We start from the raw sequence: 23,705 nt of genomic DNA on the forward strand, positions 1-23,705 counted from the left end.
TGGTGCCATTTTAAAAATAGTAACATCTTTATTGCAACACTTGTGAGGGAAAGGGGCTCCTTTACCCTTCAGCAGTCAGACAGACGCTCCTTCTGTGTCTCCAGTCCTTTGGCTGCTGCTCTCACACCGTGCAGTCACTGTCAGCACAAAGCCCAAGGATAGCATGATGACATGGGAGCTCTAGCAGATGTGTGCATAGAGAGAAGGACAGGTTCTGTGGGGTTTTACTCTCAAAGGAAAGTCCCCACAGTCACCAGTGCAGTGTCAGAGCAAGTCTCAGGGAGGTTTAAAGCAGCTTAGGACTCAAAGAAACTGTTCCTGGTGACTACAGCTGCCAGCAGCTCCTGGTACTCCTCAATCCCCTACCACACCCCCTTTACCACAGCAGGTCCCATGGGGGTTTAAGCTCTCCACTTCCACGGGGAACATGATCCCCCAAAGCCCTTGGCAGTGTTTTTCTCCTTGCTGCCAAGCTGTCTCGATCTCATTTGGCTTTTGTTTCAGGGGATGGGGTCATGAAAGCCTCCTGGAAACTGGTGCTGTTCGAGGGCTGACACAGAGATTATGTCAAATCATGCTCCTAAGAGGATGCCTCTGCCCCGCAGCACTCACACAGCAACATTGTGGAGACTGAACTGGAGCAGGGATGGAGCCTTGGAAGGCTTGCAGGGGGAACTGGTGCTGGACGACCTATTACTGATAGCTGAATAATCTGTTACAATTTCTCGTCTATTTAATCAGACCCTGAAGTCACCTCTTCAGAAGTAAAGGCTGGTACCTGCTGCAGTTCTGTGTGCTTGCCTGTCTTTTGAACTCCTTCAAAGAGGCTCTTGTCCTTTGTCAGGAAAATGAAGAGGGAGATTCCTGTGTAATCTCCATCAATACCTTTCATTTCCCGAGATAATGATGCATGAAGTGTCCTGGGGAGAGAGGCCTTTCCCCTCCTGACACAGCGGGGGCTCCACCCCAACACAGCTGCTTCCCCTGCTCCTCCAAGTGCTATCACAGTGTAGTTAAAATAATTTATGTGTTGTTAATGTATTTTTTTTCTGAGATATAGCCACGCAAATGCCCATGGAAGAGTCAAAATGCCCAATTTAGGAAAGACTTTGAGTTTCTACTGCCATTGACAGCATGCACGTTGTCAGAACTCCTCCATGAGCAATGACAGAAACACAGCTGCATTCCTTCAAGTGGTTTTCTTTTAAATTATGACTTTCATTTGTTCATTAGTCCTATAAAAGTCAACCAGCCATTTTGTTCCAAATATTTGGCTAGGTAATAATTCCAAGAAAATTCTAGTCGTGTATTGATCCAAATAAAAGTATGGAGCTTTGGAAAAGTAGAGGGGTTGGATGGAGTGTTTGATGCAGAACAGACAGCTTGCCTGCAATTATCACAAATAAACACTAACAGAGCACAGAAACGGCTGTAGGACTTCAGGAGAATATATAACCATTTGCAGATTGAATACTGGCTGTGGTATCACTGCCTTGTGGGGTTTATTAATGACTGGCTCGGCGAGAAGAGCCCTTTTTCTGCTCCTCCACAATCAGAGGAGGCACGAGATAGATGTGGTTTACATTCATCCAAAGTTAGAAGTCATGATGTAAACCGCAGAAATAGACATGAATACAGAAAAAATCAAAAATGTGTAATTTGAAAAACGTGTTCCATCACTGGCTGTGCGATATCCCACTTCCCAAAAGGTTCAAAGAGGGGTATGGGTAGAGAGCATAACGGGGCTGTTTGTTTCCTGGGGAGCAAAGGACTAAGTTTTAATGTTCATAAAACTGAGAAGACAATTACTTTGTTGTGTATGGAAACTTCTAGCCTTCAGAATTCAGAGAGAGATGCTGACTCTGGGCCCCTCAGTTCAAGAAGGACATGAGGGGCTGGAGCATATCTGGAAAAGGGAATGGAGCTGAGGAATGGTCTGGAGCACAGGTCCTGTTAGGAAGCACAGGCAGCACAGGTCCTGTTAGGAGCAACTGAGGGAGCTGGGTGTGTTTAGTCCAGAAAAAAGGAGGCTTGGGGTGACCTTATCTCTGCAAGTCCCTGAAAAAAGGCTGTAGCCAGGTGGGGGGGTCAGCCTCTGTTCCCAGGTAACTGTTGGAAATGATGGAACCAATTAATTGTTTTGATTAAGTTCTCTTATTTATTTTTAAAATCACACATATATACTATAAATTATGTAAATTTTATAATAATTTTAAATAATTATTTATAAATATTACAGTCATTTAAAAAGAATTATTTAAAAAATTACATATATATGTATTACAGTGACATCATCAGCAACGCGATAAAAGGACTTAGTCTTAAGCTGCACCAGGGGAGGTTTAGGTTGAAAAACAAGAGGAATTTCTTCACAAATTTAGCAGTTAATTCTTCTCACCCTTTTCTAGCTTCTAATTTTTAAGTTTATTGTTTCTGCCTTACCAGTAAGGTTTCAGCTGTATTCTTACTGGTTCTGCTGCTTTTGATTTCCCTGGAAAACTATTTTATGAATAGCTCTGAGATCTTACTACCCTGTATTGATTAGTATGTGGCTTCTTTACCAGTAGGAGTATTATACTGTGACACACATTCCCATAGTGATCCATGTTGAATAAGTTATTTTCATTAAAAAAGGTGATTAGACATTGGAATGGGCAGCTCAAGGTGGTGTCACAGTCCCCAGAGGTGTTTAAGGAAAGACTGGACGTGGCATGCGGGAAGTTTGAGATGGTGGTGTTGGGTCATAAGTTGGACTCGATGATCTCAGAGGTCTATTCCAACCTACATGATTCTGTGATTGCTGGGTCGACACTGTTATAAATGCCACTACGATATTCCAATTAAAATAATGATTTGGTTTATTAATAAAGATCGAATTACAGAATTTCAATAACCCACCAACAGCGGAGAAACTTGACAGTTTTCCCGGGAAATGCCAAGGGTGAACCGTGAGATACAGGGTCTGGCAGCCTGCTATCTTCCCCAATGGTTCACAAATTCGCCCGGTTCGGGGCTTGGGTTTTATACACTCTATTCTGCCCTCGGCAATATTTCCCCATATTTCCCATTGTTTCCCGACTAGCTATACAAATTCAGGAGTTTCCCTGACCAGGCAGAAAAGAGTTCTTTTCTCAGTTCATATGTTAATGTCCAATTTCTATAGATCCTTATGGTTGATGAATGATCGAGATATAGATGATGTTGCTTGAGGATCTGTGAAGGTGGCACCCAAGGTGTGAGTTGCTGTGCCACCTTATCTTGATAGGTCTCCTCCCGGTACTTGAGAAGGCTGCAAGCTTTCCCGGAAAATCCTTTGTTCTTTTCTGAATGGAGGGTTGTTAGTTTCACCATCTACTGCAAGGTCTCCTAAAACATAGACTTTTACCCAATACAACTTTATACAATTTTATAGTTTTCCAGTTTACCATAAGAACATGAATTAATCATTTCACATTTTTCACAACACCACCACCGGAGCCTGGAGCAGCGCTCTGCCCCGGCGCTGCTGTGGGGAAGGGCCAGGCCTGGACCGCTGCTCCAAGGCGCGCAGGAGGGAGGAACGCGTGAACGCAGCACACGCACTGATGAACCGCAGAACTCGATGCTGTTCGTGCCGAACGCACTCGCACTGCCGCGACCCGAGCCCTTTGCTAACTAAGCGCTAATTAAGCACAAACTGCGCCGCCACTGCCCTGCCCCATCCTCGCGCGCCGCCCTCACGAAAAACGGCGGGAACGTCGTTTCTTTCCTGGCCGCGCACGCGCGAGTCCTGACCCTTCCCGGCCACCGTCCCGCCCCGCCGTGCCCCGGACGCCGTCGCCGCGGTCACTTCCGGCGGCGGCCCCGGCGCGGAGGTGCCGGTGCAGCCCCGCTCCGCCCGGGCCCGGCCCGCAGCCGGCGCAGCATGCCGGGGCGGCCCGCCCCGCACAGCCCGCCCGCCCCGCTCCGCCCGCACGCACGCTCCCCACTGCGCGGCCGGCCCGTGGCCCCGGTGCTGCCTCCTCCACGCCGCCGCTCCCCCGCGGGGACGTGACCACAGCTCGCTGCCTGTCCGCCCGCGCGGCCGCGGAGCTGTCCGGTGAGTGGGGACACCTGGGAGAGGGCCGCGGAAGCGTTTAGCAGGACCGGAGAGTGTCGCGCTGCTCCTCTTGGCCTCGGGCGGTGTGCAGGAGACGGGGCGCGGGGTAATGGCCCGGGGCTCGCCCGGGATCACCGAGGTGCGGGCCGTGCCGGGGCCGCGCCTGCCGTAGGTCGTGCTGCCTTTATCTCGTGTGTCCTCCCCGCCTCCCAGCGCCCCGGGGACTGGGGCCGTCCGTCATCGCCTCCCAGCGCCCCGGGGGCTGGGGCCGTCCGTCATCGCCTCCCAGAGCCCCGGAGAGCAGGCGGTGGGTGAGGGGATTTAGAGGCTTCCTGCTTGCTCAGACTCTGGTCCCGCTGTCGTAGCGGGTTGCGATATGACAGCCTGTCGCCAGACAGCTGCTGGCTGAGAGTACGGCTCCCTCTGGGTCACCAAACTTACCCCAGAGCTCCCCGTGGAATTGCAGCTCTGGAAACGCGGATGCAGTGTATCTGCACTGAACCGGTGGTATTGAGGTTATAGAAATAGAAGTTTCCTTCTAAAACTAGATAGAGCTCACATAGTCATCTTGATTTAATTAGAGTCAAACTTAGGTGCCAACAGTCCTGTCAGTTTAATAAAGTGATTGAAAGTGCTATTTGTTGGAAGAAACCTTGTATAACTTAGAGCATAACACACAATGTGTGTTTTAGCCATGGAGGCTCCCTTTGAAGGCACTGAGGTAACTGTGGTGATGGAGGAGATAGAGAGCACTTACACTTACACGTCACCGGTGCCATCCAAGAAGAAGAAAAAACATAAAAGTACTGCTGATCATGGAGAAAAAGCCAAGAAACCTCGGTAAGTTCTTTCTGCCTTCACTGAGTTCCTTTGTAGGGTGTGGGAGCAGTTTTCCTTGTTTCTGACATGAGTGAACTCTGCAGTGCACTTGGAATACTTTATAGTGTAAAACATTGTGTATGAAATATCAGCTTGACACTTTGGGCCTGCTCAGACATTCTTTACAGGTGCCACTGTTGTTTAGTTTAGAGTTTGTTTACTCCAGAATAATTTGCCTTAGGCTGTTCCCCAGAGGTTCTCTTTTTTCTTCAAATGTTCTGCATTTACAATTAAAATTTAATGTAACTTGCTTGTCACATGACCTTGGGAAAAACCTAAACCTTGTGGATTTATTTTTCCCCAAGGAATTTACGTAGAATGACCTCAATGTTTCAATTTCTGGTTGTGTTTCAGATCTGCTTACCTTCTCTACTATTATGATATTTACTTGAAAGTACAGCAAGAGCTTCCACACCTCCCTCAATCTGAAATCAACAAAAAGATCAGCGAGAGCTGGAGGTTGCTTAGTGTGACTGAAAAGAGCTACTACTTGGAGAAAGCCAAGCTAGAGAAAGAGGGTCTGGACCCGGTGAGTTGTCTTTCTGCAAGTTCTTCGGCTGCTGAAGAGAGAGGCAGTTACCTGCTCACATAGCACTGTGTGGGAGAGTTGTTTAATTGGAGATTTCAGTGTGTATCCTTGCTCAGGGCAGCCTTTAAAGAAGCGGGGTGAGGCCACTACCCTTTGCCTTTGCCTTCTGTTCAGTCAAGGAAGGATGTTTTGTTATCTAAGGTGGATATGTCTGGTACCTGATCACAGCAGTTATTTTTGTGTCCTCTCATCAGAGTGAGTGTTGGTAAAGTAGGTGATAAAACCAGGACTGAGAGGGATTCTGTAGGCTCTGTCATATGGAGAAATTCCCAGCAAAATACTTCAGGAAACTGTTTGAACCTTAGGCACTAAAATAGCAGGACTGAGAACTGAATCTCTTCCTTTTCTCATAATCATTTATTCCATCCTTTGGTTTTGCCCACAGAACTCCAAGGCATCCACTCGAGCTGCAGTAGTCCCTGACATTCCAGGCTTTCGGAAGATCCTTCCTCGCTCCGATTATATAATTATTCCCAAAACCACTCTTCAGGAAGACAGGAGCAGGCAGTCTCTGGAGCTGTGTGTGACACAGAGCCCGGCAGCACCCGAGGGCTTGGCAGCTCCCAGGAATGTCACCGGCGTGTCCCGTGAGGCCGTGCAGAACGTCCTCTCCCTGGACTCGGGCCAGGCTGGCGGCTCGGAGCACTGCATTGCCATCGAGGGGCTGCCAGAGGACACGGCAGCCTTTGCACAGCCCGAGGCTGCTGAGGAAGCAGTTGCCTCAGAGGTTCTCTCTCATTATGTTGGGCCTGTGACAGAGAAAGTGGCTGGAGATATCCTCTTGGATGAGGCTTCTTTGGAAATAGAGGGACAGCCATACCAGACAGCCCGTGTGGTTATTGAGGAGACTCTGGTTAGCAGCTCCACAGACATCCCCAACGGCAGCGTCGCCGTGGCCCGTCCCCAGGTGCCTGAGGGAGTGTCCGTGGTCACTGTGGTGACTGGGAGGGTAAGTTCTTCCAGTGACACTCAGACTCCTGCCAGATCTCACCTGAAACATCTGAGTGCTGTTTTACCCATTTTACCTGGGATCCTCCGTGGGTGCAGGAGATCTGATTGCCCACTGATGCTCAGTGCTGGGAGAAACAGAAACTGTTGTAATCAATGGTACAAAAGTAACTCCTTGACTAAGTTGTGTCTGGTTGCAGATTGACTTAGCCATGTGCTGGTATCAATTGTGTCTTAATATGGCTGAGTTCATTTAATTGTTTGTTATAACAATATTTGAGAGGATTGCAGTGCCAGTAATTGGGTCCTGCAGTTGCAGTGCAAGATTGGGTTCTGCAGTTGCAGGGCAAGAAAAAATGCTACTGCTGTGCTCCTGATAGGTGTTTTCCGGGTTGCAGAGAGGTAGAAGGGAGTCCTCTTAAGCTGTCATAGAAAACCTTAGTCTGTGAAGAGTTGGATTCTCTGTTTTTAAAGTGTGTGGAGTTTGGTAATTTCCAGAGTACATCTGGTAAGGCCATTGCTTTTGAAATGGTATTCGGATCTCATCAGTCCTTTAAACACATTAATGTTCCTGAGAGGGAGGGGTATGATCACCATGTCTTTTGTTTTCTGCATGTATTTTCCCATTGGCTTCATTTTAGGATACTGAAGAGAGTAGCTCCTCCACACCTGCAACGCAGTTTATCATGTTACCTTTGCCAGCTCATTCTGTTGTGGAGAACCCAGCATCAATTAAATTGGTAAGAAATTCAGAGTCTTGTATGGTATGTTAAGGTTGGGATGTATTGTCATAGATTTGTCTTAAAGGTGTTAGATTGGGAGGGATTTGCTCACAGTTCAGTTTTTAAAGATAATCCAACTTGGAGTTGCTGTATCAGTTGATGTATTTTCTGTTCCTTGTGTTATGTCTTGCATAGGCTAAGAGGGTCTCTGACTTCCTACAGTGTCTTACAGGGCCCATTTCTTCTGCCTTCTTCCTCAGGGAATTCTTGGAAACAGATGGAGTAGATAAAGCTATCTGGCCAACAGCAATTTCTGTGTAACCATCTACATCCACTACTTGGATGCATATTTCTCTTCATAAAAAGCCAGTGTCCATCCCTTTAAGGGCAAGGATCTGCTCCTATGACAGGAAAACATGAACTCCAAAGCTCTTGCTTTGGCCACATGGCAGGAGGGGAGCAATGACCTGAGGTTTAGAGAAGCCATATAAAAGGCTGTGTGGCGTGTTGCATGAGGAAGAATTGCTAATCTAACCACTCCAGCCACCTGTGTTTTTGTAGCCATTTTGGGAGTTCATCGTACAGTCAGTACTGCAGCTCCTTCTGTTATATAAGCTAGCATCAAATCCTGTTTTCCAGGTTCTCTGTTCTTCCAGCTGATGGAACTGCAGATATTTATAGTGGTGCACAGTGTGATGCTCTTCCAGTTGTCTCAGGGAGAATGGAAATACCTCAGGTTTTTGTTCCTGAGAAGGATCTGGTTTAAATTGACTCATTTCTTTGACAGCAGCACTTGCATTTCTAGAAAAAAATCTCTACCTAGTTAGGGAGTTACAGTGCAACAGCTCCCTGAAGAGTGTTGAGAACAGGATATTGGGAAGTGCTGTGCTGACAAAAACTCAAATGTGTGGATGCAGTTGTCCTGGCAAAGATGACAAGTTCTAATTTGGCTGTTGGTATAAATAGTGCCTGGTGCTGCTGCTCGTGTTTCAGTAGTTCATAGCAAGTTACAGTGAAGGACCAGGGAACACTTGACCATCCCATACAGCAACAAATTACTCACAAAACTTTGCATCATGAGTGCTTGTCTTCAAGTCTTTTTGCTGTGTTGTTATGAGTGTTAATCACATCTTGTCTTACTGTGGATTGCTGTTAGAAGCATTTTAATGCCATCTTACTATGACTTTTTCATGTTCAAAAAGAACTGTTACATCACTGTAAATGCACGATTAGCTTCTCCAGGAGATTATGTGCATTGTTCATCTCTGCTCTGCAGGTTGATCTAAATTCTGGTAATAGCAGAGGCTGTTTTGTAGACTGAGCATTTAGACTCGCAGTAGTTATGGTGCTGACTCACCCTGACCCAGCTGTGTGGCTTTTGTTCAGTAAAATGAATAATAGTGGAAGGCTGGTGATTTGCCAGTTAACATTTGTAAAATGCTTATGAGGAAAAAAGGAAGTGATCAGCATAGCTTTGTGGTTTTCAGGTCTGTAGACAAATTCTTGACAATTCTTGTTTCAGACAACCACCTATACTCGCAGGGGGCATGGAAACTGCACCAATCCTGGCTGTTCCTTCACTTATGTCACCAGGCATAAACCACCAAAATGCCCAACGTGTGGGAACTTCCTGGGAGGGAAATGGATCCCAAAGGTAAAGTTGTCTTTCCTTTCCTGACTTTGAGACAAAAAATGCTGGTTTTGTGAATGCCTGTGATACTTCTAGACCTGTACATTTAGCACAGGAGGTCAGATACACCAGAAATGATCCCTGCACTTGTGTTCCTGTGCATGTGCTGGAGCAAGTCACCATTGTAAGGACACTTGGCCAGGGTGAGACCTGGAACCACCACACCTTAGGTAAAGATGCTGCTGTATCTGTTAGAATAGATAGGGCTGCATTTGCTAACTCTCATTGAGAGGATACACATTCTTCTGGCCCTCTGCTTGCACAGTTCCTGTGACTGGAGGGCATTGCCTGTTCTCCCTCTGCTACAGCTCCAACTAAGCTCGGGAAGTTGTTTTGTGGTAATTAATATCAGCATTTGAAGTTCTTCTACTAATTCAATTTTTTGTGGTCTTTCAACATTGTTTTTCAACAAAGAGGAGGAACAACTCTCAACTATAGGAGGTGTATGATCCTTTAGGAGCTTGTTAATAAAGTTGATCTTGTGGAAGCTGAAGTGCTGTTGGGTATTGTTGTCTCATGGCCATGTGTCTGATCATGATGTTCTGACCTCTGACTGGAAAGAAATTTCCAGGTCTTGGTGGAGTTGTGAAGCTTATGTGAGTGGAAAAGTCTTTCTCCATATGATGCCTACTCTGCTTAAGTTATTGGCATCTCTACTAGCTGTGTACAGAAAAACCCTCTTGATCATTAAACCTTGGCACTATGCTGGTAATTCACAGCTCTGAACAGATGTGCATTTCTGTCTGAAGCAAGACTCCTCAGGCACAATTTAAAGGACTCCTCAGTGTGAAAATTGGCATTGACATTCAGTGGCTTTGTATGGATTTGTTCTGATCCTCCTTTGTTTTGTGTCTGGATGCATTAAACATTCAGGAATGAGAACTCTTTGGGCAGCTTGCAGCCTCTGCGGTGTCTGAGCAGAAGGCTGAGCTTCCTGTGTGGTAGGGTACAAATAGTGATGGTGACATCTTCGCTTTTGTTTGGTAAACTTGCTGAGGTGGAGACATGGCTGAATGCAAAAAGTATTTCTGGATTCTGCCTGAATATAGCATGTCTGCTGCTGTTCAATCCTACCCTGGTTAGGACTGAAAGGTTTTAGAGGAAGTTTTCCTTTTTGTCTTTCAGACTTACTCTGATCTACTGGATTCCATTTCTGATATATTTTTCCATATTCCAATTCAGTGTTCGTTGTACCTTTGTTGACTCCAGTACAATGATTTCTGTAGCCTTAGTCTTGGAAGTAACATTTTTCTTAAAGTCAAAAAAATCTTCCTAAGTAATCCTGTTTTCTGGTTGGCTCACATGCTTGCTTTTCTGAAAGGATGTATCCAAAAGATGCAAATTCTGTCTAAACTCCCTTTGATTGCTCAATGATGTGGAAGAACAGACAGCATCAGAGAGGGGAAGCCATGAAAGAGGAGTGTAGGAAGTGGGCTCTTGCTACAGAGAGTGCTGGGTGACTTTGTGGTGTTGATGCTAATGGTGATATTTAAGGGGGTTTAAGAAAAATTGATTCATCAAAGTAAACAGTGTCTAAAAATAATACATGAAGGGCCAAGAAGCCAGATACAGTGTTAGCAGGGCCTTGGCTGTTGTAGGAGATGCTGTCTGTTTACTCCCATAACATTCACTGCTTAAACACTTAGGATTTTGCTGTTTTGATCCAGCATTAAATAGGCCAAGGGAAACATGGCCTATGTGCAGGGGTCTTGCTTATCTGTGAAACCCAGAAGCTCTGAAATGTGACTCTCTCCTTGTTTCCAGGAAAAGCAACCAAAAAGCAAATCTGAGCCAAATTCAGGCACTTCTCTTAAACCTCCAGCAGCTAAAAGAGGTCAGCAGTCAGCCCTCCCAGAACCCACGGCCGCCAGCGAGGGTTCCTCCAGGTCTGCCTTGGAGAGCTCCGAGGCTGTCAGCCAGCTGCTGAATGCTGTGCCTGTCGGAGGGCAGCTGCCTGAGATGGAGTGGGAGGAAGTGATCATCTCTGAGGCCCACTTTCTCCCAAATGATGTGCTTGCTGAAGACAGGAGTGCTGCTGGAGTGGTGCTGGGCCAAGAGAGCCAGCGGCAAGCAGACACATCGGAGCAGGCAGAGAAAGGAAGCGTAGGGCTGGGGATGTCGACGTCTTCTGAAGTGTTGAGTCCAAATGCCTCTGTGAAAAAGCCAGTGGTGGGGTGAGTCAGTTTTCCATGTGTTATGGGAGCATATGATGTCTATTGTGTGCTCATGGGACTAGTCCAAGAAGTTGAAGGCTGTTGGCAGTGCTTCCTGTAAGACTTACTGTGTTTGCTGTCCATTTTGTGCCAGTTCAGGATTGTTCCTTTGAGTCTTTGTCCACCAGAACTAATATTTTTTTAAGTGACAGATTGTAGTCACGGTGCAGATGCAGCCTAAGCACTGTCTCTCTTCAATAGCTGTGATTAGTGTGCTATCAAAGCACAATTCAGAGAAAAGAGGAAAATTGAAGCTGAGGGGAAATCAATGGAATATTTTTCCACTTGTAGCTCTTGTTTTTCAGAACTGATGCAACAGCTGCTGCACACAAGGGACAAGAAGTAAAAAGTAAACCAAGACCCAAGCCCTCCTTGCTGGCTGCAGCCAGACCCATGCGAGCCATTCTGCCTGCTCCAGCCAGCATGGGGAGAGAAGGCAGCGCAGAGCAGCCCAGCAGCAGGCAGGCCTTTGCAAGTACTGGTAAAAGCAGCATTTTCTGTGTGCTTTGGGAGCTGTTGTCTCTCCTCACCATGCTCGTGTGGTGTCTGCCAATAATAAGATAGGTTTCAAGGGAGGTTTGTCTCTGCCTGAGTGCAGTAAGTGGGCCATGGAACACCTGCTTGGGTTATTTCAAGCTCAGAGGAAAGATCTCACATGATTTTTACCAAAGTGACATTTACCAAAGATGTCAGAAAGAAGCAGAACCTGTTTTCTCACATTTAACCTGGTGCATCTCTTTCCTCCTTCTAGAGCATTCTCCTGTGAGAACATCAGGCTTGAAGCCCAGTACACTGAAACAGTTGGGGCAGTCAGTTCTGCAGCCACCAGCTGCTGAGGAGCGAAAGGTTGTTCTTCAAATGCAAATTATTTTCCTTGATTTTTTGGGGGGAGGGTTTTGTTTGTGGTTTTGGTTTGGTTGTTGGGGTTTTTTTTGCCTCCCAGGTGAGTGCTATGACCTGAATGAGAAATAGAACAAAAAATGCAGCAGCCTTCTGATGAAAGATCTGTGACTGGCTGTTTTTATTATTTGGCTCAGTAGCAGAATGATTGCTTGGTGGTTGAGTGTGGGAACTGAGCTGAGAGGTGCTGTTGGGCAGTCCTGCTGTTGGTTACTTTGGGAACCTCCCAGCTACTTCCAGAAGATGTTTTAAGGACCTGCTGGTGCTTTGATAATCTGACATGCAATATTGAATACTGAGCTTTTCACCTGTAAAATATGACTGAGTATGCCAAGGTGCTGAAATGAATCTGTGAACTGTAATGCCTTTACATGCAAAATAGTGTCTTATGGTATTATGGATATTAAATGAACATTAATTAATCTCTTGGAGGCAGGAATGCTAATAGATACTGATTACTGATGCATGTATGTATTTAGTAGTGGATGTCTGATGGGTATTGTTTTTTCTGCTTTCAATCTCTAGCTCCACAGTTCTGTGACAAGCAAGGCATCTCAGGTTAAAGTTGTGGAGGTGAAACCAGACATATTCCCATCCTACAAGTACAGTTGCACCGTAACTTTGGTGAGAATTTTTCAAATAGTGTGACTTCTGCCATGGGGAGTGTCCTCTGTGGCATGAGAATGTTCTGGGACTTCTGTTTTACTGACTTGCACAAATACATCTCATTTTTAACGTGAAATAATCTGTACTTTGTGTCATCTCTAGACCTAGGGTGACCATGCTCTGCTTTGCAGTTATGTTTGGGGCCTTGTTAAGAAATGGATTTTCACTCATGTCCCCATGCATAATCCCCATCCCCTCCTCAAGTTCAGCAGGGAGGATCAGGGGTTTCTGAATGAATTTAATGTACTTCTGGTCTGGAGAACTGGCCCAGAGTGTTCAAGTGCCACTTGAAGGATTCTGTGCAAAGTGACAGGGCTTGCTATTGATGTTTAAACAAGATGTTATAAAGTGGAGATAAAACATACAGTAATTTTTTTTAGAATCTGGTTGGCTTAGAATTCAGGCTGGGAAAGACCTTTAAGATTATGGAGTCCAACTATTAAAAGTGAAGGTCAGCCGACATCTCTTTTGTGTCATTCAGGATTTGGGATTAGCAACATCACGTGGCAGAGGGAAATGCAAGAACCCCTCCTGCAGTTACGTGTATACAAACAGGCACAAGCCACGCGTCTGTCCAAGCTGTGGATACAACCTTGCCAAAGACAGGACTGAGAAAACAGCAAAATCCCTGGTAAGGTTCAAGCTGGCTTGTTTTGTCTATTGTGAGCTGTGCAGAGAAGTTTAGTTTGCAAGTCCCTGTGGAAACATGGTTTGAGGGTTTTCTTTTCATTGTGATAACTTTTCTGTCAGGATGGTTCCTGTTTAAAATATCTGTGATGATGTTTGTTGAACTGTTGCAGAGGTGCTTCAGGCTGAGGGTGAGTCTGAGCACACCCAGTGCTACCACTGGGTGTCTCCTCAACTTAAAAATGCTTCTGTTGTGTCAGTACATGCTGGGAAAATCCACCCTGCAGTCACAGCATTGCTGTGTCAGCTTTGTTGAACTTCAGACTTCATCAAGAAACTCCCAAGTATGCTCTGCTTTGTGAGCAGTTTGGGGCTAGTGTCAGTTAAGTTAGTACATCTTGTATTAGAGCTTCCTGTTTTTAAGGGTTTGTAGAGCAACTTTACTTCCAACCTGAATTTATTTCTGGATGTAGGGGTTTTTTTCTGATGCATAAATATGTTTTCAGCTGTCTGCTGTTCTATGTGGATGTAATTAATTCTGGAGTTGGGGGTTTTTTGTCTTTGCAGTCTCAAAGGTTAGCTTTTTGCATACTGAATAACAATACTGAAAAACAATAAAGGAAAAAAGGAGCTTTTCTGCTCTTGGCTGAAATGCCTACTCAGCAAATAGACAGAATTTTAGTCTGTGTAGTAATGACTCATCCACTTACCTTTTTTTTTCTTTATTTTGAAGAACGTAACTTTGTTTAGTGGTTTTGTTTTTTCTTTAAAAACACAAACAAACAGAGATGGCCTGTGTGAAACACACAAACAGCTGTGTAAGGAACAGCAGTGTGCTTAGCTCAGCTTGCATTCTGAGAGGCATGTGGCTTGTCTCTTCCTCATTTCGTTTTTTTTCTTTTTTTTCTGGTTGTAGATCTGTTTAACATTCCTGTCACACAGTTCATTGTTGTCTCTGGGCTTTTGACTGATCATTTATCTTATTGCTAGACTAGTCAGAAAACCAGATTGAAATGTTGACAGAAGAATTTCAGTGATTAAACAGATCAGCCTGTTTGTGTTCTCTCTATTCTCCTGGGACAACCTGGAGTTTGGTTCTACTGTGTTTGTGCATTTTGTTGAGATGGTATTTGTGTGTTGGAGAAGGGTAGACTGTAGCTGATCAATTGTTATTGATTAGTGTGTTCTGTATATGAGGGAGTTTTTTGTTAGTGCTTGGTTCCTCCAGCTTCTGGAGAGCTGTGCAAGCTGCCCTGAGCCTGTGCCTGGTAACCTGTGGAGAAAGACACTGGTGCTTGGGGGTTCATCTGATGAGGGTTATTGAAGTGTTTATGTATCTGTTGGTGGTTATCTTCACCTTCTGGGTCCCCAATCCCTGCACTTAACAGTTTAATGGCCAATCTGTGATGGTCTGGCAGTGCAGGAGCTCCTGAGGGGCTGGGATGTAATAAACTCTTCTTGTTAAAGCAGTTTGGGCTTGAAGCTCCTGTGTGGAGTCAATGGTTCAGCAGTAGAGTAGGTGTCAAGTTTACTGAGTGCAAAGGTTACTGTGTTTCTGCTGCCTTTTATGACATTTTTGGGTTTAATATTTCATCCCCATGCTTGCCTAGTTGGATGTGTTGCTTTCTAGGAGGTGAGTCCAGGTCAGTCGGACGTGCTGAACCCCAGCGAGCCGCTGACGCCGTCGCAGAGGGAAACCCAGCGTCAGTCCACGCTGCAGCTGCTGCGCAAGGTGATGCAGATCCCCGAGAACGAGTCGGAGCTGGCAGAGATCTTCACCCTCATCCACGAGCTCAACAGCTCCCGCCTCATCCTGTCCAACGTGAGCGAGGAGACCGTGACCATCGAGCAGACCTCCTGGTCCAACTACTACGAGTCTCCGTGTGTGCAGTGCCTCCTCTGTAACAGCCCCTTGTTCAAAGGGGGACACAAGTAAGATTCTGCTTTGCATTTTGACTCTTTCAAGCTCATGCTAATTTTTCTTTGTTCTGAGTCTGCCTGAAATAATATTTGCTTTAGCCCCTGGTAGTGAAGCTGGTGAAAGTGGCACTGAATAAGCTAAATGTGTGTGGAAGGGGTTTAGCAGAATCAAAGAGTGACTGCAAAGTCTAGCTGTAACATTTTTCTTACCAAAACAGAGTATTTTCATTAGTCATCCCCTCTTCATTTTGCATTCTGATGCTTTGAGGCTGAGAGAGGAAAACTTTTGTGTTTACAGATGTGAATTGTGTGATTTCCTTTTTCTCTCTCTCCCTAATCTGAATGTTTCCTATGTGGATCTTTTTGCTTATGATATTTTCATTCCTTTCATTTGTTAGTGTGTGCTTGAGTGAATGCTTTTTTGGAACAAATAGCCAAATTGAAACCTGGAGGACTTTCAGAAACTTTAGTACATAGGCTAGAGTGCCTTAACTAGATTTGTATGAAAGCCTGTAGGATATTTCCTCCCTGAGTCTGCCAGACATCCTCCTGTTTCTGAAAATGTGATCTAAAATTTTTCCTACAGCATAATGTCACGACATTTAATGTTGTGTTTCTTTCTTCCACAAAAAAATTCTTCATCCAGGTGATGGGTATTTGCTTTGGTCAGGCTAACACTGAGATCTTACCAGAAGAGATACTTTTTATGCTCTGTATTTTTTTCAGAACAAAGCAATCTCACACCCTGTCCCTCACCTTGGGTCTTACCAACCTGTGCATTGGAAATCCTTGTCTATGCCTGGCTGCTTTGCAATGCCCTGCATGTGGGACCCGCCCATGTGCCTGCACAGCCTCTAATTGAAGCCCTGCCAGTGGGAAGGAGGTGACTTTGGCTTTGATTGCTGTTTTCTCAGGTGGACAGCAGTATTTCAGCCACTGTCACTCTCCTGTCTGAACTTCCCCCTTGGCAGTTACACTGTAGAGGAGCAGACCTTTCTGAATCTCTGTGCAGGGAGAGGCTGTTGGGTGGAATGTGTTGCTCATCACCACAGCTATGGTACAGACACTTCTCCCAGGGCAGCTGGGGCCAGAGGTTTTTTCCACTTCTCCAATAGTAGGTGCCCAATGTATGAAGCCCAAGGTATGCTCTAGTGCTGTTCAAAAGAATGTGAGCAGTGACCTGACTCTGCCTGGGAAATCTTTTAAAATGTAACTTTTCTTGATGCGATATGCTGTGGTGAGCTGGTTTAGATTTACATAATAATGAACTCTTATCAACTAGAATGTCAGAAGTTACTGCAGGGCTGGACTAAGAGACCCATTGGCTTCACTCAGAGTGGTTTTTCTGTTGTGTGTTGCAGTTCCCTTGCTGGTCCTCAGGAGTGCTGGCTTCTGACAGCCAATCGGTTACAGGTGGTTACAGCTCAGGTCAAAGTGTGCTTGAACCTGCAGTGTCTGGCCCTCCATAGCTTCACTGACATCTACACAGGTAGGAAAGATGTGAGCATATAGCACGACTACAGTCTGAACCCTTTGGAAGCCTTGGGATTGTATCAGGACATTGTCCAGGCACAGAAAAGCTTGTTCCCTTCCCCAGTGTACTAAATTTGAATTATTTTTTAATTGCTTCTGCATATTCTGCAAGTAAATCTAAATTTTGATCCAAAACACATAAATGTTCTGGTGAGGAAGACCTTGCCTTGATTCACTGATGTAGATCTTGGTATGAATGTTGAGTTCTGCAAGGCAACCCCCATAGTCAGAGACATCTCTGGAGAGTGCTGTTTCATGACATTGGCTAGTGAGATGGATTGGCAGCTGTTCCTTGTAGCTTTTTAAACCAATAGACAAGTCTGTGAAAGGAGCTAACTTTTCAGCAGGGAACTCTGCATTTCAGAGGTGCAGAAGCACTGTTTGTGTTTCCATTATCCTCTGAACTGTACTCATGTGAGTGCATTGTGTATCAGTAAGGAATATATTTCTTTCTGAGGAAGATCTGGAACCCTGCAGGCAATAACTGTCTTGTTTTAACTGCAGGCCTTTTCAATGTGGGTAACAAATTGTTGGTGAGCTTGGATCTTCTGTTTGCAATCCGAAACCACATTAAACTTGGAGAGGATCCCAGAGTGGCTGTTGGCAATATCCTTGACTCTGTTCAGGAGCAAACTGGTGGGTTTTCCTTCTTGCTTTTTACCATAACATACCAAACGTGACCTGATGATGATTGTTAGGTTATAAAAAGGCAAACCTCATCTATTTTAGTATGGTGTGTTTTATTAAATCACTTCCTAAACCAAACAGTACCTCAATTACCAGTTTTTTGTGACAATTCTCTGGAGGGCAGGTTTGGGTTTATCCTGCTTAGGAGAGCCCTACTACCACTCCACTGGCTTCAGGATGTGAAAACTGTAACAGTGGCATGTTCTCTTTTCAGACAAAAGCCTGAGCCCTGATGAGCAGGGTCAGCTCCAGGAGCTGCTGTGCAATGGCTACTGGGCTTTTGAATGTCTGACAGTCCGGGATTACAATGATATGATCTGTGGAATCTGTGGCATAACCCCCAAGGTGGAAATAGCCCAGAGGAATACAGAAAATGTCCTAGCACTGAAAAATATAGAGGTAGGTTTTTCCCACAGCTTACATCCTGTTCGTGTTCAAAGCAGACCATAACAATTTTTTGCTGACTCCGGTCTTCATGATGCACAATAAATACACAAGACCTTTGTGAGTGGTTTTCTGCTGATGCCTGACAAGAGGATGTGGCTGGAGCAGCAATGCCTGTGCTTCCTCTTAGAGGTGTTGATGTGTAGTTCAGGGAAAACAAGATCCTTTGTCCCTGGACCACAGCTTTTGTCCCGCAGCCTTGGGCAGTAGGAACCTTGGATGGAAGTTGTTGAATTTGATCTTCTTCTTTTGACATGAACACAATCTTTTTTTCCTCAAGTTTCCCTAGGGCGCTGTCTTTAATGGGGAAAAAAGCCCTAGTAGGAGAAGGTAGCATGTCTGGCTTTAATGTCAAATATGTCAAATTTTGAGTCTTACCCAATGCAAAGTGGTTGTGAGAAGCTTTAGGAGACTGATCTTATTATATTTGGGCTGAGTACTCTCCTGGATAGTCCTCATGCCATGAGTGAGAGTGACACAAAACTGTCAAATGAACTGTGGTTATTTGTATTTCAGCAGTGTTTCTTTCTCTCTGTAGTTTACTTGGCCAGAATACTTGCCATCAAGTGAAGTGAATGTAGAAGACTTTTGGTCCACGATGGAGACGGAGGTGATTGAGCAGGTGGCTTTTCCTTCTAGCATCCCCATCACAAAGTTTGATGCCTCTATTGTTGCTCCTTTCTTCCCTCCACTCATGAGAGGAGCAGTGGTGATCAATACAGAGAAGGACAAGAACCTGCATGCACAGCCAGTGCCAGGTAATGGCTCAGGTTGTGCTTATTAAGGGAGTGCTTCATGTGTTGGTGACTTCAGTCCTGGTAATGTTTAGCATTAAGAATTGCTGATTGCATGACACTTGAAAAGTTATGTGTGCTGAGAAAAGACAGGAGCATTGGGGTGATTTCAGCTGTTCTCAGGCTACCTTGCTGCTTGAGGCTTGGCTTTTCCTGTGAAGTTTTGATGCACTGGTGGGCTCTGATTTGAGACATGGGGGACATGAGAGCATTGACCCCAGGTGAGATAGTCTGATTGCAGAGGGATGCATGCACATCTTGAATCCCAGTCAGTGTTTATTTCATGTTAGACTGGTACTTGGAGTGTGGAAGTTACAGGTAGTGCTTGGTATCTCAGTGTTACAATCTCAATAAAGGGTGAATAAGATTTTACAGAACTTGTGAAAAAAATAGGAGAGTGGTGTGCTAGTCTTGATCAGAGTTGCCAACATTCAGTACACCCACTGCATATTGACTGCATGGAACAAGAAACAGTGAGAGGAATAATCTCAGATCTGACAGCTAAGATCCGTTAGCACACTGTTCCCCTAAGAATTTAGGTATTGGGTATAAGAAGGAAAACTGACTTTGTAAGCTTAACAAGTGTGTGAGTTGGTTTTGCAGAAAGGGCTACAGCTGCTTCAGAGTTGAGCTGCAGAAGAGCTGTGTGGGCTTTTGTGGAAGTGGAGCTCCAGAGAAAGAACCAGGGAGATGTGAAGGCTGAGCCTGGAGCTGTTCAGTCCAAAGGCTGCAGTAACATTTATCTCTGCTCCTTTTCACTTGGTTATCCTCACATCAGTCATTTAAAGGTTACAAATGACAGGATAGATATGTGTTTATGGAGTCTGCAGCTATGCTGGGCTCAGCCTGGTGACCTCAGCAGTGAAGGGCTCAAGACAAGTGTGGGCTGTGACATGCTTTGCAAGTAGGATTGTTCACAGCTTTCTCTTGCTGGCTGTGGGTTGTACAATCTCTGCTTCCGTAGTCTTCGTAAGAAATTATTTTGGTAAGTTCCCTTCCTGAGAATGAGTGCTGAGAGCTGTTTCCTGCCTTTGCAGGTAATGGGAGTGCCTTGGTGAGGCTCCTTCAGGAAGAGGTCTTCAGGCCTGAGCTGATAAACTCTTACAGTGAGGAAGAGCTGCAGAGCTTTCTGACACAGTGTGGCATCCCCTGGGAGGCATCACATACAAAGGTAATGGCTTGTTTGCCCACACACAACCCTACAGAAGTGGAGCTGTTCTTCACTGTCTTCTCCTCATCCACTCTTGCCATCCTAGACAATTAATTTCTCATCTGACTGCACTAAGGGCAGGGATGGGTGCCAGCAGGTTATAGGATAATTTACACATGGTGAAATAAATTGAACCTTTGTGGGCTAGAAGAAAGGAAGCCTGTAATTACCTTGTCACCGGCTCAGCATTGTGTAATTGCTTGTCATCCTCACAGTGCTGAGTGTGGGATTAGGAAGTTGTTGGATGAAGTGCAAATCAGGATTTGGGAGGCCTTGCATGCTGCCTTTTCCCTCTCTGCAGGAGTCTTTACAGGAGTCTGAAATCTCACTTTCTCTGTGGCCCATCTTTTCTAGGATGAGCTCTGCTACTCTCTCCTGGCTCTCTATGAGTTTGTACAGAATGGGACAAGCATTGCACCACCTTCTGCTCATCACACAGGAGGGAAAGTTTACAAAGTGTGTCCACATCAGGTAAGGAACACTGGAGCCACAATACTTTTTTTCTTCCTTGGCTAGTCATTATTTGACTTTACAGCATGGAGCTTCCTTACTGAATAAAAGCAATGGGATGAGCTTCTCTGAGCCTTGGGAATGAAACACATTCCTCAGGGCGTGGAAAATTCCCCAAAACAAGGTGAATGTGTATGAGGAGGAAACCAAGTATCTTTAGAGAAAGTAGCTGTCTGGTTACTGTATAGTCTGGAATACCTGAAAGGAAGCTGAATTTTTTGTAAGACCTGATTTTTTTCTGTAAGTTTTCAGTTTTATTGTTCTGCTGATGTTAATCCTTTTTTCTAGGTTGTGTGTGGCTCGAAGTACATAGTAAGAGGAGAAAATGCTCGGGATCATGTGGACTTGTTGGTATCCTCACGTCACTGGCCTCCAGTTTATGTTGTTGATACAGCCTCTTCAGTGGCACTATGTGCAGACCTCTGCTGGCCTGACCTAACTTCCCAGATGTGGGGGAAGAACCAGGGCTGCTTCTCTGACCCCATGGAACCTCCAACGGTTAGTTGTGTCTTTGCTCTCCGCTTTGCCAGGCCAGCATGGAAAAATTGCAAGGGAGATTAAAATTAACTCCCTGCCCATATGTAACCTGCATTGTGGCTCAAGATAATTTCATAGAATCACAGAATGGTTGGGTTGGAAGGGACATTAAAGCTGATCCAGTTCACCCCCCTGCCTCAGGCAGGGTCACCTTCCACTAGGCCAGGTTGCTGCTCACAGCCCCATCCAGCCTGGTCTTGAACACTGCCAGGGGTGAATTTGACCTGATTAATATCTCCTGATTTAAGCTTTGCCAGTGCAGCACTCCTAAGCATAGCAGAATGTATTAGGTGTTGCCTGGGGATTGTGTCTAATTAATTGTCCTTAATAGGAAGAGCTGTGCTGGGAGTGCATTGTAACAGTTCAGATCATGAACTTTTGACACAGCAAGTCACTTCTTTCAAACTACTGCTATTCCTTGAGAAGTGGAAGAGGAAGAGGGTTCCTAGTGCCTTGGGACTATCTGAGGGCATGCAAGTGAGGAGGGAGTGTACACGCCATCTTTGTGGCGTGTAGGGGAAGCCTGGATCATTTAGCTCTCCCTCTCTCCTGGGTTGTAGTGCTGGTTGGAGTTTGGTCAGCCTGTAATTTTGTCTTCTCAGCCGTGGGGAAGTTATTTGTTGTTCTACCTGGTGTTGGGTCTCTCTCCCCCAGTACGTGTCCTGCCCTGAACTGCTGGACCAGCACTACAGCGTGGACATGACGGTGTCTGAGCACTCCCTCCAGCACCCCATCACCAAGTCCTCGGCACGCCGGGTGGTGCACACGGGCTCGGAGCAGAGCAGCCCCTGGGAGCCCACGGCTCGGCACCGCTGCATCTCCCTGTGCCGCGAGCTGGAGCCGTATGGTGCCATCATCACCGCCATCAACGACAGCAGAACCAGCAACGTGCGCCAAAGGCCCATCACCTTCGAGAACCCCACGCACTATTACCTCTACAACCGCCTCATGGACTTCCTCACCAGCAGGGAAATCGTCAACAGGCAGATCCAGGAGGTCGTGCAGAGCTGCCAGCCGGGGGAGGTGGTGATCCGGGACGCACTCTACCGGCTCGGCGTGGCCCAGATCAAAACAGAAACAGAAGAGGATGAAGAGGGGAAGCAGGAGGAGGATAGAGGTTGCTGAGTAACAAAACAGCTGGTTGGTTTCTCTCGCTGGTCGCATGGATGGGTGGGCTGAGCCAGCTTTTGCAGCTGTCTGGCTTGAGAGTTTATTTTTACAGGTTGGAGATGTGATGCTGGTGGCTTTGACTGCTACTGACCAAAGAGCTCTGTGCTTCCATAGCATCGTGATAGCTGCTGCGAGCATGGGTCTGTCACCCCCTTGCAGAAGGCTGCAACTGCCTCCAAGGCATGTGATGGATTTGCTGTTCAGGGCTGTGGGATGTTGCCCTCCCTGCAGCTGGAGAGGAGAGAGGAGTTGCTGGTAGCAGGGAGTGTGCGTGGTCAAGCACACACAGTTTTTTTAATTCTGAATCTTGCTTGCTGGCTTCTTTGTGCTTATTGGTGGCAGGGCTGGGGATGTGGGACCAGGCATAAAAGGCAGATGGCTACAACGATTTCCCCCAAAATATTCTGAATAGGTGAATTCAAGATACTGACTCCTGCTTGGTCATCTTGCAGGGCTCTCATTGGCATTGGCTGCAAGGAGTCTTGAGGAGGAGGAGCTGTACTGCTTTAACGTGCTGTATCTGGGGAGCCTCCCTGGAGGCTGCACTCCTGGTCCAGGATTGTGGGTGCTTTGGCTGCAGGGAGTTTCTAGAATTGTTTGTCCCTTCACATGAGCACTAATAACTTAGAAGCCAAAAGGTGCAGTGAGAGGAGTGTGTTCTGTATGGTAAGGTTAAGAACCGAGCCCCAGGGCAGCCAAGGGGTTGGAGGATGGTTTAAATGCTGTGCAAGGGGTGGCTGTGGAGAGGGGAGGGACACTCAAGCACTGTCTATGGGATCAAGGAGGAATGATGAATGCAGTGTCACCAGAGCGAGCAGGGTTCTGTATTCCACCCTTGTGGACTGGGAGAGCTGCACCCATGTGTGCAACCTCATCACTTTGTCAGGAGTCACACCTGCCCTGCCCATGTTCTCATAGTGCTTGGGGGGTTAGAGGAGTCCCCTGCTGCCCAGGTTGCTTTGTCAGCCCCTTGAGAGGAATCAGGATAAGGCCTCTGCCTCTGCAGCACACCTGGAGAGCACCTGGGGCTGTGGGTGCAAAGCTGTGCTGTCATTGCTGCAGCTCTTTGGCCACGTCTGGTGGTGAAGGTGTTTGGTGTTTGCTGTGGCCTGCAGAGGAGACAAGCAGGATGCCAGACTGCTAGGTTGCCATCTTGGGGGTTTATTTTGTCTGAGTGAGCAGTGGGGAAGATTCTGAGGCTTGCAGTGTTGTTGAAAACTCCCTTCTGTGAAGGGGAACCTATTGAGTACCGTACTGTTAAAGTAAATGTATTAAGTCTGAGCAAATGCAGTAATCATGGCTTGGGGTTTTTCTGTTAAGAACATTAACTTATTATAAGAGACATTAGTGACTTTTTTCAGTCAGTGATAAAGTTTAATAAATTATCTCCAATTTTGGGGGTGAAACTGTGGTCAAGTTACTTGGGTTTGGTTGGTTTTTTTGTATACAAGACCTGAATGGCTTCAGGAGAAAGGCACAAACCCTGCTGGATCTCTTCTGCACTTGCCCCAGAGACTGCTGCCATGTGCCACATGGTGACTTGTCAGATGAACCATCATCACAATTGAAATTATATTCCATTATATCC

At 46.0% G+C, this 23,705-nt stretch overlaps 1 protein-coding gene across 3 annotated transcripts; it reads left to right on the forward strand.

The window, feature by feature from the left end:
* The first annotated feature begins 3,802 nt into the window (after nt 1-3,802).
* On the forward strand, nt 3,803-23,537 carry HMGXB3 (HMG-box containing 3). Of its 3 annotated transcripts, none has more exons than XM_063413162.1 (20): nt 3,803-4,078; nt 4,771-4,918; nt 5,312-5,486; nt 5,932-6,495; nt 7,136-7,234; nt 8,739-8,870; nt 10,671-11,080; nt 11,425-11,594; nt 11,871-11,965; nt 12,545-12,643; nt 13,167-13,316; nt 14,943-15,244; nt 16,594-16,721; nt 17,270-17,401; nt 17,667-17,851; nt 18,435-18,654; nt 19,728-19,861; nt 20,255-20,371; nt 20,699-20,908; nt 21,602-23,537. In XM_063413162.1, exons 2-20 carry the CDS (start codon nt 4,773-4,775, stop codon nt 22,070-22,072), a joined length of 3,939 nt encoding a protein of 1,312 aa, XP_063269232.1. In that variant the 5' UTR covers nt 3,803-4,078; nt 4,771-4,772; the 3' UTR covers nt 22,073-23,537. The 3 variants fall into 3 exon arrangements, with proteins under 3 accessions (XP_063269232.1, XP_063269233.1, XP_063269231.1); XM_063413161.1 differs by having other exon boundaries at nt 3,804-4,078; nt 11,425-11,600; XM_063413163.1 differs by lacking the exon at nt 8,739-8,870 and having other exon boundaries at nt 11,425-11,600.
* Nucleotides 23,538-23,705: the final 168 nt, after the last annotated feature.

Source organism: Prinia subflava, chromosome 16 (assembly GCF_021018805.1).
Source record: "Prinia subflava isolate CZ2003 ecotype Zambia chromosome 16, Cam_Psub_1.2, whole genome shotgun sequence".
NCBI classification, from domain to species: Eukaryota; Metazoa; Chordata; class Aves; order Passeriformes; family Cisticolidae; genus Prinia; species Prinia subflava.

Bases quoted from the DNA above. Each gene is read 5' to 3' on its own strand.
- HMGXB3 (XM_063413161.1), top strand. From the start codon at position 4,773: ATGGAGGCTCCCTTTGAAGGCACTGAGGTAACTGTGGTGATGGAGGAG. The intron at 11,081-11,424 runs GTGAGTCAGTTT...CTTGTTTTTCAG, and splicing joins GTGAAAAAGCCAGTGGTGGG to AACTGATGCAACAGCTGCTG. The intron at 11,966-12,544 runs GTTGTTCTTCAA...TTCAATCTCTAG, and splicing joins CAGCTGCTGAGGAGCGAAAG to CTCCACAGTTCTGTGACAAG.